Raw genomic sequence first — 14400 nt, forward strand, 5'->3', positions numbered from 1 at the left:
TTGAATATTTTTTATAGTAAGAAAGTCCTGACATCTGGAACACAGGAATGGGAAAGGTCTCAGAAACAAAAAGTACTGGGAAACATGAAGCCCAAATCTTTGGTTTCACTACCCACCTCCCCACAAAGTGGCGGGGCCCCTAATTAAGTGATACTCAGAAAACCCCACACAGAGTAAAGTCATTTCACTAGAGGCAGTCCAAAGCGGTTGACAGAAGAAAGAAATGTCAAGTGACAGCTGAGGGTGGACCGAAAAGACAGACTCATGGAAAAGCAAAGAGGAAATTCAAAAGAACAAAAGGGCTAAGAATCATTTAATATACAGATAAAAATATGACTGTAACTCAATTGTTCACAAAAGTCTCACCAAGTTACAGATTATAAAATTATTCTTGTAAAGAAACAATGGGTTGAAATTTTGAAAAAATTTAACAGACATTCTGAAATTTTTAAGTAAGGAAGTATTTAAACAAAATATTACATAAAATTTCCAGGATAAATATATAAAGTAAGAGTGTTTAAAGAAACAGCAAAGTTTCATCTACCTAGAAATCACTTTTGTGTAACACTTGTTTCTCCAGAATGTGGAGATAAATGAGCTGCTGCTCTAGCTTAGTAGTATGAAAGATGCCACAACATTCTTGTAAAAATACAAATTCTGTTAAGCATGATGTGATAATTAACAAAAACTGTTCAGAGTAATACATGAGAAAATGACGGTAAATCTTCTTTGGAGAAGAATACATTTCCGATGAAATCAAAGCAAGGGAATGAATATGTTAATTTTATCTTGAAGAAACATGGAGGAAGAACTGATCACTAAAGACCTCATGGAGATTTGTGGTGATAATCTCTCCTAGACTACTGACGACAACAGCTACCAACATTTACGAAAGGCTATAACGGTTTCCCTTCAAGCTGTATTTTATTGCATTTAATTCCACAGCTTTTTATTGACATACAGCTGAACTTCCAACTTTTCAGGACAGTCTCCCAAGATTTTTTGCCTTTATATCATCGTTTCCTGTTACTCTGATACAAATACCCCAGGCTTGGGGTAAAACTTTCTTGTTCTTGAAATTGTTCTCACTTTTCCATATCTACTCTTATCCTTGCCTTTCTTCTAAATCCTGTACCAAAGCCCACGCCAAATTCTATCAACTTCATAAAGCCTTTTCTGAAATAACCCCAACCTGACCCCAACCTCTGCACAGGCAGACTCCTCCCGTAAGACCCACGACATGTTATTGTTACCATTTTTGACTGACTTACTCAAATCTCTAGTCTCTCAGCTGTCTAAAGCGAGCAGTATATACTACAAGGATGCTAGAGTCAAATAGGCAAGAGTATCCCAGGCTCCACCAATGTAGAGGTGGTCAAGATACGAACTCCAAAGAGCCTTAGATCCCTGCTCTGAAGAATGGGATAACTGACTTTACATGTTTGTGCTTAGGTAAAACATCCAGTCTGGAATGAACCAATTAATAAATGCATGCATTCTGCCTTATGCCTCAGATCCTACAAAAACCAAAGGAGGGGGTATTATAAAGGTCACTCAAAATTGCCTTAACTTTCCAGGTCCTCCCCTCTTCTTTGCACTGACTCTGCTCTACCTGAAGGACAACATATGTGATCCTCTACATTGACTGTCCATTAATTAACTATGACTATTAGTTTAAGTGACATGTGGAAGTTTCCAGCAATATCTTAGTCAAAAATGCAGGCTTATATTCATATATTTGTAAGGGAAAATGATAAAAGGAAAAATAATATTGTTTCTGGGTCTCCTAACAGGCAGTTGAAGAAGCTAGAGCCTGTGAATGTCCACAACACTGCACCATCGGCACACTGCCGAATTTAAGAAAAGAACCCAGGTTATATCCTTAGGACAGTATTTTTTAAATTACTTATAACTAATTATTGCTCTAATGAGATTCATCAGAGAATATGAAACCCTCATTCAACCATTTTTTCAACAATGCCAATCAGTACTGGGAAATAATTCAAGAAACCGAAAACAAATCCCAAAACAGGTATGTCCTCTTACCAGATGCACAAATAGAAAATAATCAAAAAGCAAGGGAAGAGTCAGAGAAAGTTTTAACAGGTTAAAAAAAAACCATCTCTTCAAAGTTGTATTAATTATTACTTTAAGAATATATTTTAAAAACAAGAAGAGAATGGAAAAAATTAAGTACTTCTCATTCAATTGGTAATGACAGAATAGATATTGGTGAACATCACATAACTATTTACACTCACATGCAAACTAAGCTGCAAGACTATGTCTTGTTCCTAATAGAGAACACATTTTAAATTGGGGGTTTAAAATTAAAAGGTTACACATATAAAAATTGTTTTAAAAATGACTGCCTGGAGAGAGGGGACCTTGAGGAACTGAGACCATATTTATCACAAACAATCGTTAAGACCCGGTACATTGAAGCCACCCAATAAGTTTTTGTTGATTAAACCGACATTTCAATTAAGGCTGCAATATTAACACAAAAAGCACCAGCACAATTACCTGCACTTTAACGTAATTTCAAAACCATTTGGTCAATAAGTTGAAACAAGTATCACTTATGCCTAGAAACCAATTGTATAAAGGATTTTCAAAGCAACTGAACCTTCCACACTTGGTACTAGAAGTGAGACAATATTTCATAAGAGCAACAAGGCAAGTTGTGAGATGGAAGATCCAGTTATGGTCTCTACTTGAAGTAGTTTGCAGTGGGGGGGCACCTTATCAGATTTAGATTTCATTACTCACCACAATGGCAAATACTGTGAAGCTAATTAAGTAATTAGTAAAGGAATTCCTGTATGAAAATAATGCTTCCTCCTCTTAAAAATGGCCGCCTATTTGGTTTGTAAAGTAGCAGTATTTAAGAAAAAGCAAACAGTATAGTGAGACAGGTTGCATGTTATCCAAAAACAGTAATCCAAAAACAAACTCAAGAGTTTAATTATAGGAAGTTTGTGCAGTTCCCTATGAGGGTTCAGATAATTGTTTGTTTTATCATATAAGCATGACTATGAAAGGATCTAAAGCTATCTAATAGGAAAATTTTACTGTTAATTACTGTTATGCTCGTGAAAATGTCCTGCAACATTTAAAATCATGTAGGTTACTGGAATTGATTTTAAATTTTCTAGATGCTCTACATAGTCAAAATCCTGTCTTTAACAATACAGTTAATTCCTGAAGCCTTATGTAATCGTTAATTACATAGCAACTATGCTAATCATTTACTCTGGATTCAAATTTCCCTGAACATTGCATAAGAAATTTTTATGTTCCATCTTAGCTTGTTAAAAAACTCAATAAAACCACAGCAGTTGAAAGAACTGTTTTTCTACATACTGAGATATCTAATAAAATGTCTCACTTGAAACTCTGTATTTGTCCCCTGCTGGTTCATCTTTCCATAGAACTTAACCAAATGTTTGCGTGGCTAGGAATCAAGATTATTTGCAAGTTGCAACGCTCAAGAAACAGTTAGAATTACTCCTTTCAAGTTTAACCACAATGATATTGCTTTGCTTTCCCCTTACTTGCTAAATCCACTAGACAATACATTTTAAATGCATAATGAACTCACATTCATTTAAGATTATTTTAGGAACAGACTAGAATACAATTTTTCAAGAAATTTACTCACATTTTGGAATTAATGCCCCACCTCTCTGAATAGCCTTCCTGCATAGAAATACTTCTCCCCAACTATTGCCTACACCGTGTTTACATGCATGCACACATCACAGTACATCCTGTTCCACTGCCATTCATTCATTTACTGGTTTTAAATATTCATGCTGCACAACCTACAGAAACAAGTCAAGGCAAATCTCTTGATAATTGCGTTTATTGCAAAATCAAAAAGTATTAGCGCTGGAAGGGATACAAATTTTGCTCTAACTTTCTCATTCTAAAAACATATTTTAAAAAAAGAAAAGAAAAGAAAAGCTGAGACCCAGAGATTGACTTAGATATGGTTACAAAGCTATTCAGCATCAGAACTAGATTAATATTGTCATCTTTACTATGGGCATTCTCTGACAGCAGAAGCGGGTTCCTAGAAATACTAAAAACAAAAACCATTCATAATAAATAAAATCACCTTCATAAAAATCAATCCCCCACATCAATCAGTGGAATATATACAATGCGAAAAAACTTCTTGGTAATAGGTTACTTTTGGCACCTCACCAGTATTTGCAAGGTGGACTTGGAACTCAGGAATAGGAACAAAGCTTGTATGTCTTTACATAACACTTGATTCAAGGATTCACCTTCGTGCTGCTAGACCTTTAGCACGGACTCCAAATTTACTGACTGGGGGTTACAGGATTGGTTGCTCACGGTCACCATAAAACCTCGTCACTGTAACCTACCTCCTTGGCCATGTCTGTGTATTTCTGCTTTTCCTTTGGATCGAGAACAGCCCACCAATCAGCTAGTATCTTGGTAGCACCTCGGTTATCAAGCCTGGGGTGTTCCTGACGTACAAGGGAGCGATGACGTTTGCAAAATAAGAGAAATGCATTCATTGGTCTCCGGGCTCGCTGTTCTGGTGATTCATCATCTTCAGTTTCACCGACATCTTGCTCTAGACCATCGGCCCCAAGAAGTTGAACCTATTAGCAATAAAACAAAAGCCAAATGTTTAACACATCCTGGATAACTTTGCTTTAGCAATTAGTCTTGGTTTTCAAATTGTATTTTTCCTTAGCTCCACTTAAACAACTTACAAATTGGGGGAAAAAAACGATTTTTTAAAAGTCATCAACCACTGTTTGTGGTTGGTAACCAACTTAAGATGTTTTCTTTTGCTTAGTTTCTACAGCAACCTGTGCATGTCTGTACTACAGCATATATCACATTGTTGTTATAATTGCTTACATTTTTTTCTCACTAACAGTGAGCTCTTTGAGGACAAAAGCTCTCTTATTTTCCTCATACACAGTGTATAGCTTAATGTCTGGTCTAACATTAGTATTTAACTAACTATTGAATGAAGGATTCAACCCATTCTGTGATATATGGGTCTCAAGATTAACAACAATATCCACATAAGACACATGAGCATTAGTTCTGTCTTTCTACTCTTTGGAATGTGCTGTTGTACAACTAATAATATGAAAATGTTTAACATGAAAGTAGATAAAAATCTAATACAGACTACTTAATGTTTTTGTGCATATCACAAGTGGAGCCTCCTAGTGTAAAAATCAAAACAGACCTCTAACATTATTTGAAGGAAGAGCTACATAGTAAATTTTCAAGCTTGTAGATATCACACTTTCTTGTCCACTGAAATTCAATGGTGATAGGGCTTACACTTTCAAAATCTGTTTTGAATCCTCCCTTTTCTTAAACATTTCATTGAAGGTCTTCAAGGACTTCTGCAAAGCTCTGATCCTCTCCATCTGTGTAATTCTCATTGCCACTGCCCTAGTACCACTCTTGCCTATGGCCTTGTCTTCCTGCTTTCAATCTCTTACAATACTTCCTGCGCATGGCTGCAGGTTACATTTCTTAAAGCACATTTCTGATCACAGAATCTCAGAATATAACAGGATTGTTAAGTATCTTCTAAGGCTAAAATATGACAGTGTGACCAAGAACAGAAGTCCAGTATGCTTACTAAAACCATTTCTTTACTTGCTGCTTCACAGTTAAAATCAAGAAGGATAGAGGTAGTTGTTAGACTGCATTACACGGTAGGGCAGTAGTTCTTAAACATGAGTGGGCACTGGAATCCCTGGAGGTCTTGTTAAAACACAGATTGTTAAGTCCCACTCCCAGAGCTTCTGATTCTGTAGGTCTGGAGTAGGCCTTGAGAATGTGTATTTCTAACAAGTTGCCAGGTTATGCTGATGCTGCTAGCCTGGGGATCACACTTCGAGAACTACTACTAGAAGGCAACCACGTTCTCTTATAGCGTGTTTATTGGGCAACTGTTACAGACGCTCTAGGACAAATCACTAGCTTCATCCAATTAGATGGTTTTTAAAAGTCTTTTAAGTTTAAATTAAGTATTGCACATGCATTTAATTAACCATCAATTATCTTCAAACACAAATAGTACAGAACAATCATGAAGTCATAGCTACTTGATTTGGAAATACATTAGGGATTATTACTGGGGGTGAAGGATACAGATTTATCTTCCTCATTATGTGTACAATCACTAAAAATGATTTGAGTTTTCAAGGAATATTTATTTAGCATTCTGAAACTAAGAAGCTACAGAAAAAGATCAGGCATAAAAAAATGTATTACGTAGGTTGAGGAAGTAATTATAGTTTCCCTTCAGAAAAGAATAACTTTTGATTCAGTTACTAAATTATAAAACTCAAGTCAAGAGCTGAGATAAATAAGACAAATCCTGGCCCAAGGAGCTCACTGTTTGGGGAGAGGAGAAAGATATATAAGCAAATAAATTAAAAAGCAGGATGATGACTGCAACAATGAACCAGTGCAGTAATGAAGCACTAGCAGATGGGTAGGAGAACAGGCAAGTCTCCCTAGAAAAGGTGTGGTCTGGGCTAACTTTTGAAAGATGAATCAGAGCGTGCAGGGTAGTCAATGGGGAGTCATGGGGAACTAATAGAGATTAAAGCTCAATAGTTCAGACACTTATATGCAGCTCAATAGTACCAGTATATAAAAGATTAGAACAGGAATCTAAGGTTACAGAAGAAGGTATGGGCCACTTCATGAAGAATGTGCTCTGTCGTGTTAAAAAAAAAAAAGATTAAAAAAATGTGCATTTAACCCTGTAAATGAGTGGCTTCAGACTGCATGGATCAATAAAAACCCTTGGGAGGGGACCAACACAGATTACCAACTTTTTGTTTTGTCAAGTATGAACATTAAAAAAAAATTTTAACTACTATCTAATATTATAACTGTTTCATTACATTAACTAATCAAAAAGTAAGTAAACAAATCAATAAATGTATGATATATAAATTAAATTAAAACGAAAAGGTATCTGGACCTATTTTTCTTTCACCAGAGGCCAAGTAACACTGCAACAAATCAACACTAGCACTGGACCAGGATATGGAAACCACAGCTGGATGCAATGAAGAGCCATGAGTGGTTTTAAGCAGGGGAAAGACATTGTTAGATCTGTATTTTGAGAGAACTCCTGTCATCAGTGTTGAGCATGAATTACAGTAGCAAAACTAGAGTCAAACAAAACTAGAGGAACAAGTTAAAAGTTTATTTCAGCTGTCCATGCGAGAATGGAGACAGGGCTGAATCAAGGCAGTAATCACGAGAATGGAGAACTGAAAACAGAAACAATATTCACTAATGAGGTAGGACCAAGAGTGATTGGTGTCTAACTGGATGTAAAGGTTGAAAAAGGAAGAAGAGTGTTTCCAACTTTGGCAGCAAGATTCCTTCATACACAACAGAGAACACTTTTTCTCAAATGAGAGAAGTTAGATCTGGTGGCAGAATGTGAAGTGGCTCTTAGCAGAGAAGTCCCAGTTGGGATAATGAACTGATGTACCAATATAAAGAAGTAAGACCAAGGGTGCGGGTGAGATCTCTGAATGTGGACCAAAAAGAGAACAGGACTCGATGACTTCATTCTTTCACTTAATAACTATTTACTGGGCACCTGATATGGAGCAGGCACTGTTCTAGGTGATGCAGACAGAACAGTGAGCGTATAGACTCCCCATCCTCATGAAGATGAAGAGTAGCACAACTGGCCTGCCATTCTGGAAGCATCTCTCTGGCTGCTCTGTTGAGAACAGACTGTAGAACGGCAAGAGCAGAGGCAGAGAGAGAGGCAGAATACAATAATCTGCACTAGCATTGGTGGTGGCTTGGATCAAGGTAGCAGTAGTGACATTGCTAACAAGGGGTCAACTTGAGAACTATTTTGAAGGTATGGTTGAGAATTTACTGATGGATGGACAGATGTGAGACTTGAGCAAAAGAAAACAGACAAGGTTTCAGGTCTGACCAACTTGACAGCTGGAGTTGCCATTCACTGAGAAAGGAAAGATGTAGGAGGATGGGGTTTGCAGGAGAAAAGTGACAGCTTCATTTTGAACACATTCAAACTGAGATTCTGATTTGATACCTAAGTGGATATGTCAAGTAAACAGGCAGAAATACAAGTCCAGAGTTTAGAAGAAAGGTCCAGGGTGGAGACAGGAATTAAGATAAGAAGCCCAGAGAACATCAACATTTGAAGGTAGAATAATGGAGGGACATCAACTGGAAGGAACCAGAATGGTATAGTTGGGAAGTTAGGAATAGAAATGAGTGATTGCTGTCATGGAAACAGCAGACAGCTTCAAGGACCAAGTGATCAACAGGTGCAAATGTGTCAGAGAGATCAAACTAAGCATAAGCATAAACTTGGCAATTTCCTCATACAGGAAGAATAACACCATTTCTCTGAAAACGGAAAGGAAAAGATGGATAAGGAGTGAGATAAGAGTAAGATGAGTAAGTAGAGAAAGCTGAAGGAGTCATTTCTGGTGGCCTCTGTGAAAGAGAAGAAAAGTTCAACCGTGAGGAGACCATAAATAGTACCCAGAGAAGATGTCTGTGAAACAGGAAAAATGTTTATAATTCCTGCTGAGATGAGTGGAAGAGGGAGCTGACCCAAGCCTAGGACAAAAGACTGAACGGATATCGAAGGCCTGAAGAATAGTAAAAGCATGTTTATGAAATTTGTAGTGACACAAAATAAGTACTCATCTATTTTTTACTGATTGATTGATTGACTGATTGATGGCTGCGTTGGGTCTTCATTGCTGAGCGTGGGCTTTCTCTAGTTGCGGCGAGTGGGGGCTACTCTTCGTTGCGGTGCGCAGGCTTCTCACTGCAGTGGCTTCTCTTGTTGAGAAGCACGGGCTTTAGGCACGCGGATTTCAGTAGTTGTGGCATAGGGGCTCTAGAGCACAGGCTCAGTAGCTGTGGTGCACGGGCTTAGCTGCTCCACAGCATGTGGGATCTTCCCAGACCAAGGCTCGAACCCGTGTCCCCTGCATTGGCAGGCGGATTCTTAACCACTGCACCACCAGGGAAGTCCAGTACTCATCTATTCTTCTACTGAGCATATAACTATTCAAAATCTACTCTGTGCCAGCCACCATTCTAGGCTTTGAGGAAGGAGAAGAGGACAGGAAGGGCAAGACCCTTGCTCTTACCGAGCTTATAGCCTAGTCTAGGAAGGCAGACATAAACAAGTGCACAGCTAAACACAAGGCATATAAGAAGAAGTGTGAGGGAGGAAATCCTCAGACGTGGAAGGCACACTGGGTGGGAGGGACACCTGAGATGATGGGGAGGTAGTCCTTGTGCTGAGACCTGAATGATGAAGAGGAGGAACCAGTCACGCCAAGATCTGAAGGGACGTGTGGCTTTCTAAAGTCAGCTGCATGGCTGTGTGGCTTTCTCGCAAGAGCCGGCTGCTCAAGTGTGAGACCAGAGGAGGGGACTAGGAGGAATGACTGAGCACAGAGGCACGGAGGGGTGACAGCAGCCAGATGCTCCGGAGGCCTCAGAAATGAGAACCTGAACGACTCTGAACCTGCCTATGGTGGCAAGGCTAGGCTGGGAGGGAAGAAAGAGAGGCCAGGAGCAACAGGTGGGTGCAGGTAAGCACATGAAATTTTATGAACTCACTGCGTTTGAATATTGTCTGCAAATTATTAGTTAATTGACAGAAATACTATTTAAGAAGGATCTGGGGCTTCCCTGGTGGCGCAGTGGTTGAGAGTCTGCCTGCCGATGCAGGGGACACGGGTTCGTGCCCCGGTCTGGGAAGATCCCACATGCCGCGGAGCGGCTGGGCCCATGAGCCATGGCCGCTGAGCCTGCACGTCCGGAGCCTCTGTGCTCCGCAACGGGAGAGGCCCGCGTACCGCAAAAAAAAAAAAAAAAAAAAAAAAAGAAGGATCTGTTTCAGTTTAAACTACTACTACAGATACTTTAAGAGTCATCAACATTTGGAATAAAAATGTAGATTAAGTAGTTAACTAGGATTCAAGTTATACAGACTCCTAGTAACGCCTCCTTTGCACCACACAGGTTCACTGCAGTTTCCAGAATGAATGGTCAAATAAACTTAAAACTTCTACAATAAAAGGAGGAAATTACCTTATCAATATCCTCCTCTTCGTCTTCCTCTTCTTCCTCTTCTGAAAAGTCAAGAAGTTTCTTTGCTAGCAATGGATGCCACTGAAGACACTTTCGTTTTGGTCGTTTTCCAGCCCCTTCTCCTTCTGCGGAATGATCTTTATTTCTATTACTGCCTTTCATTACTGTGACCTGTAGTAATGAAAAAAAGGAGAAACAGAGAAATGAAAGTAAATTTGATTAAAATTAGTTTATTTAGCTTCCTTAACTTTAACTGGATTATAGTTTTAATGATTAAAGTATCTACCAGCTTAGACATTTACTGGATTCAGTAAGAACTAAGTACATAATCAAACATTCATTTTAGTGGGTTAAATTGCTAATAAAATTTGCCTTTTATGAAATCTGCTTCCTTCCACTTCATAACTTCAGAACTCAAAACCCAAATAAAGTGTTAGGATGATTACAAGTTACTGCCACCTGTTCGTATTTACTCAAAATAGTGTTTCTCAAAGTTTTCCACCAGAGGAATGTGAAAGATGCCTCCCAGGGGAGCAAAGGTGCTCACAGAGGTGGGCCTCCCTACATTCTCCAACGACTCCTATTTTATCATAATTTACATGAATTTCACATTCTATACTACGATAAATATGAGTCTGAAGTATTATTAAGTAAAATGAATGCTTTATAAGAATCAAGTGTTTTAGATTTAAAATAAAAGTATTTCATAAGACGACACACATTTTTCAAAAACTAACTGTGCAGCCTCCAAGGATCCGGTCTATGCATGAATCACTTAGTGGGATGAGCACCTTTCTGCACCGGCCTGTGATACAACAAGTCACGAAGATCTTTGCATCTCCCTATTACATATGCCCTAGAGATACAACAAATCACAAAGATCTTTGCATCTCCCTATTACATATGCCCTAGAGAGCAACAAAGTTTTGCTCTCTAGGCTTTTTTCCCCTAAAAGACGATTGGCTGAAATAGCTAGGCTATAGTCAGGCTATGAATCTGACAATATCTTTCAGAAGCCGAAAATTCTAAATTATTTTTCAGTGAATATTTTTAAAAGTTTTTCTCAATGAAAGAAACTACGTATTTATATTATAAAGGTGAAAATAACAAAAAATGAGGTTTACCTTCTCCATCATGCCCAGTCCCACAGCCCAAAGGTAAATAATACACAGTTTCTTACATGCTTTCTCATAATTATTTAATATTTTTCATTCATTCATTTAAAGTAACATTAATATACAAATTACTCTTTATACATAGTCATGTGAAAATTGAAACAATACAGTTAAATGCCATCAACTTAAATGGTTCATGCTGACAATTACAAACGTAAATGCCATTGCCAAAATCACAGGGTGGTGGTCGTTTTGGTCAGTTTAAATCTGTATTGGTCCAAACACTTGCAAAGTACTTTTTTTTTCAATAAACTTTTTTTGTGGTACGCGGGTCTCTCACTGCTGTGGCCTCTCCCGTTGTGGAGCACAGGCTCCGGACGCGCAGGCTCAGCGGCCATGGCTCACAGGCCCAGCCGCTCCGCGGCATGTGGGATCTTCCCAGACTGGGGCACAAACCCGTGTCCCCTGCATCGGCAGGCGGACTCTCAACCACTGAGCCACCAGGGAAGCCCTATCAATAAACTTTTAATGCCATGTTGCTGACACTAGGATCCATGAACATATAGTTTCAATATTCATCTAGTTCTCAAGCCTTCAAAACAATACGACATAAGCAATTTTTTAATCTTCCTTCCTTGTTTTTGAGTTTGGGGTCATATTTAAGTCTTCTTCACTTCAAAATGGAAAAATATTCACTAATGTTTCCTTTGAGAACTTACGTGACTTCATTATTTTAAAGAAACCATGTAAATAACTGATCAATCTGGAATTCATTCTGACAAAGGAGTGAGGGAGGGATCTAGCTTTTTTTTTTCCCCAAATAGCTAACCAACTGTTCCAAACCATTTATTAAATCATCCAGCTTTTCCCCATTCCTTTGAAATGCTACTTTTATCCTATACTACATTACCACATGTGTATAAGTCTACTTCTGGATTCTCTTCTGTTAATAATCATCCCCTCTGTTTTCCTATCCTTTGACCAACTTTAATATCCTTAGGACAATATCATTCTGTACCTTTTTCTACATCAGTAAACACAGCCATTTAAAAGTTTTAAGTTGAAAATATCATGCTCTTCTAAGTCAATACACCTTGATCATCCTCATTTTGTAATAACTATATAATATTCCAAAATAGGAACATATCACAATTTTCTCAATTATTCCATGATTGATAGATGTTCAGATTATTTCTTGTACTACAATAAAATCTTCATTTTAATAATCTTTTAATCTTCATTTTGATAAAATCCTCATTATTAAAAGCTGTGTCTAGCCAAAAAAAAAGGGTGGGGAGGTGAGAAAAACATGTTCCCGTGGTTTTCTTAGCAAGAAACTTCTGCTGAGTATCTGAAGCAATTACATGATTCATGTGGCTGCCTCAAGAGTAGAAGTTATTGAAAACTTTAAATGGAATTAGTTATCTGGTATGCTCTTAATAAATAATAAAGGAACAACGATTTCTTTGAATTGATAGACCATTTCACAATTCCCAGTCTATCTACAAATAAAACTTGGCATGGAAAACCCAATTTCTAAAAATACCAACGCTATATAGAGAGAAGAGGAAACAGCTATTTTTGTGGCTTATTAATCACTTCAGGATGAGATGCTTGAGTGGTAATTAAACCCATACTGGGTTTTAATACCGGATATTTTATAACACATTTTTTAAACAATAAAAGAAATTAATGGGAAACTATACGTCAGGCAAGCTGTTATCAGCGGGAGAGGTCAAAGTGACTGCCGGTGCCTAGAGAAAAATACATCATTTAGCCTCAAGGATTCTGATTATGCTATTTGATTATGTGTGAATTGTGTTTAAGTGTATGTGCCTTTGCACATATTTATGTGTAATTTCAATATTCAAACAGAAAATAGAATATCAAGAATCAAATGAATGGATGGTATATGTGGCTTTGGGGTTCAAAATAACCACGTTCACCTCCTCCCACCTCAATGTTCTGATTCTTTCCACATAGCTGCTACAGCACTACGATAATGTATATCTTCTCTGATACTCCCAATTAATCTCTCCATCTCCATAAATACAATAGAAAGATCTTATATTGCTAACAACACTTACCACATTTTCCCTTGAATTACAATTATTTGGGTACATCCTACCTCCATCACTAGGCCTTTTTCTTGATGATCCAAGACTAGTTATCTTTATATAGAAGCATCTGGCTTATCAGAACATCAAGATCAGTCAGTTGTGAGAATTGTTATAAACAACCATATGAAACTCCATGCTAAATCATGGTGATAATTCACTATTTTTATACAGTAGAATGGCTTCAAAATTAACCCCCATCTCTCTCATTCCTGTGACTTCAGCTATTTCTTCCTGAGTGGGAAAAAAGGAGGTCTGAAAACTATGTATAACACTGAATGCGGGCCAGGGCGGCATGTTCTGTGTGAGAACCACCGAACCCCTGGGCTGTACGAAAAGTAAGATTGATAACCTCTAGCACAGTCTGGAACAAAGTAGGGGGGAAGTAAGTATTTTTGGCATGAATGAAAGCTGAACTGAAGATAGTAAACCTGGGACAAAATAGTCAAGAAAAGTGTAACTGACCTAATGACCATGAAATACCCCAAACTATAAACTAGAGATTTTAATAACTTATAGTTATCTGATTACTTTTTAATTCACCATGGATCTGTTTTCAAACTGTTGAAAGAAGGCAGAAGAATGTGTGTGGGGGGGGAGGGGGGGAGGGGATGATGCTCCTGATTATCATTCAGAAGTAATGACAAAGCAAGAGAGGAGAACGCAAGAAAAGATGAAGAAAAACATCTTCTGAGAAAGAAAAGGGAAAAAGAAGGCAGAATTTTGAGAAGCATATTGCTTTTCCTATTTCAACAATGAGGAGGAAAAACTGTTAAGTTCTGTTAATTTTTGACAGTAACAGAGGGCTACCTTTGTAATTATTTTGCCACTAAAACCCCCCCACACATTATAAAGTTCGGCTTCTTGTTCTGGAACATGAGCAAATTAAGCTAGCAATCTATATGTAATGAATGAAGCAATTGGGGGACTTTATTCAAAAGGGGTCCTTCTTCCTTTCTGCATGGCAACTGTAGAATAACAAATCAGGTTATTCAACTACCAGTGGACCCTGTACTTGAAAGACT

General features: G+C 38.0%; 1 protein-coding gene across 13 annotated transcripts in view; it reads right to left on the reverse strand.

Annotated features, from left to right (window-relative positions):
• BBX (BBX high mobility group box domain containing) overlaps window positions 1–14400 on the reverse strand; it is a 281580-nt gene that overhangs the window by 91773 nt on the left and 175407 nt on the right. For all 13 annotated transcript variants that reach the window (XM_079921627.1, XM_079921626.1, XM_079921624.1 and 10 more), the window contains 2 exons: window positions 10144–10314; window positions 4398–4640 (listed from right to left, as the gene is read on the reverse strand). In XM_079921627.1, the coding sequence (XP_079777753.1) occupies window positions 4398–4640; window positions 10144–10314 (414 nt within the window). The remainder of the gene's footprint in view (window positions 1–4397; window positions 4641–10143; window positions 10315–14400) is intronic.

The sequence above is a fragment of the Stenella coeruleoalba genome (assembly GCF_951394435.1).
Source record: "Stenella coeruleoalba genome assembly, chromosome: 5".
Taxonomy (NCBI): domain Eukaryota; kingdom Metazoa; phylum Chordata; class Mammalia; order Artiodactyla; family Delphinidae; genus Stenella; species Stenella coeruleoalba.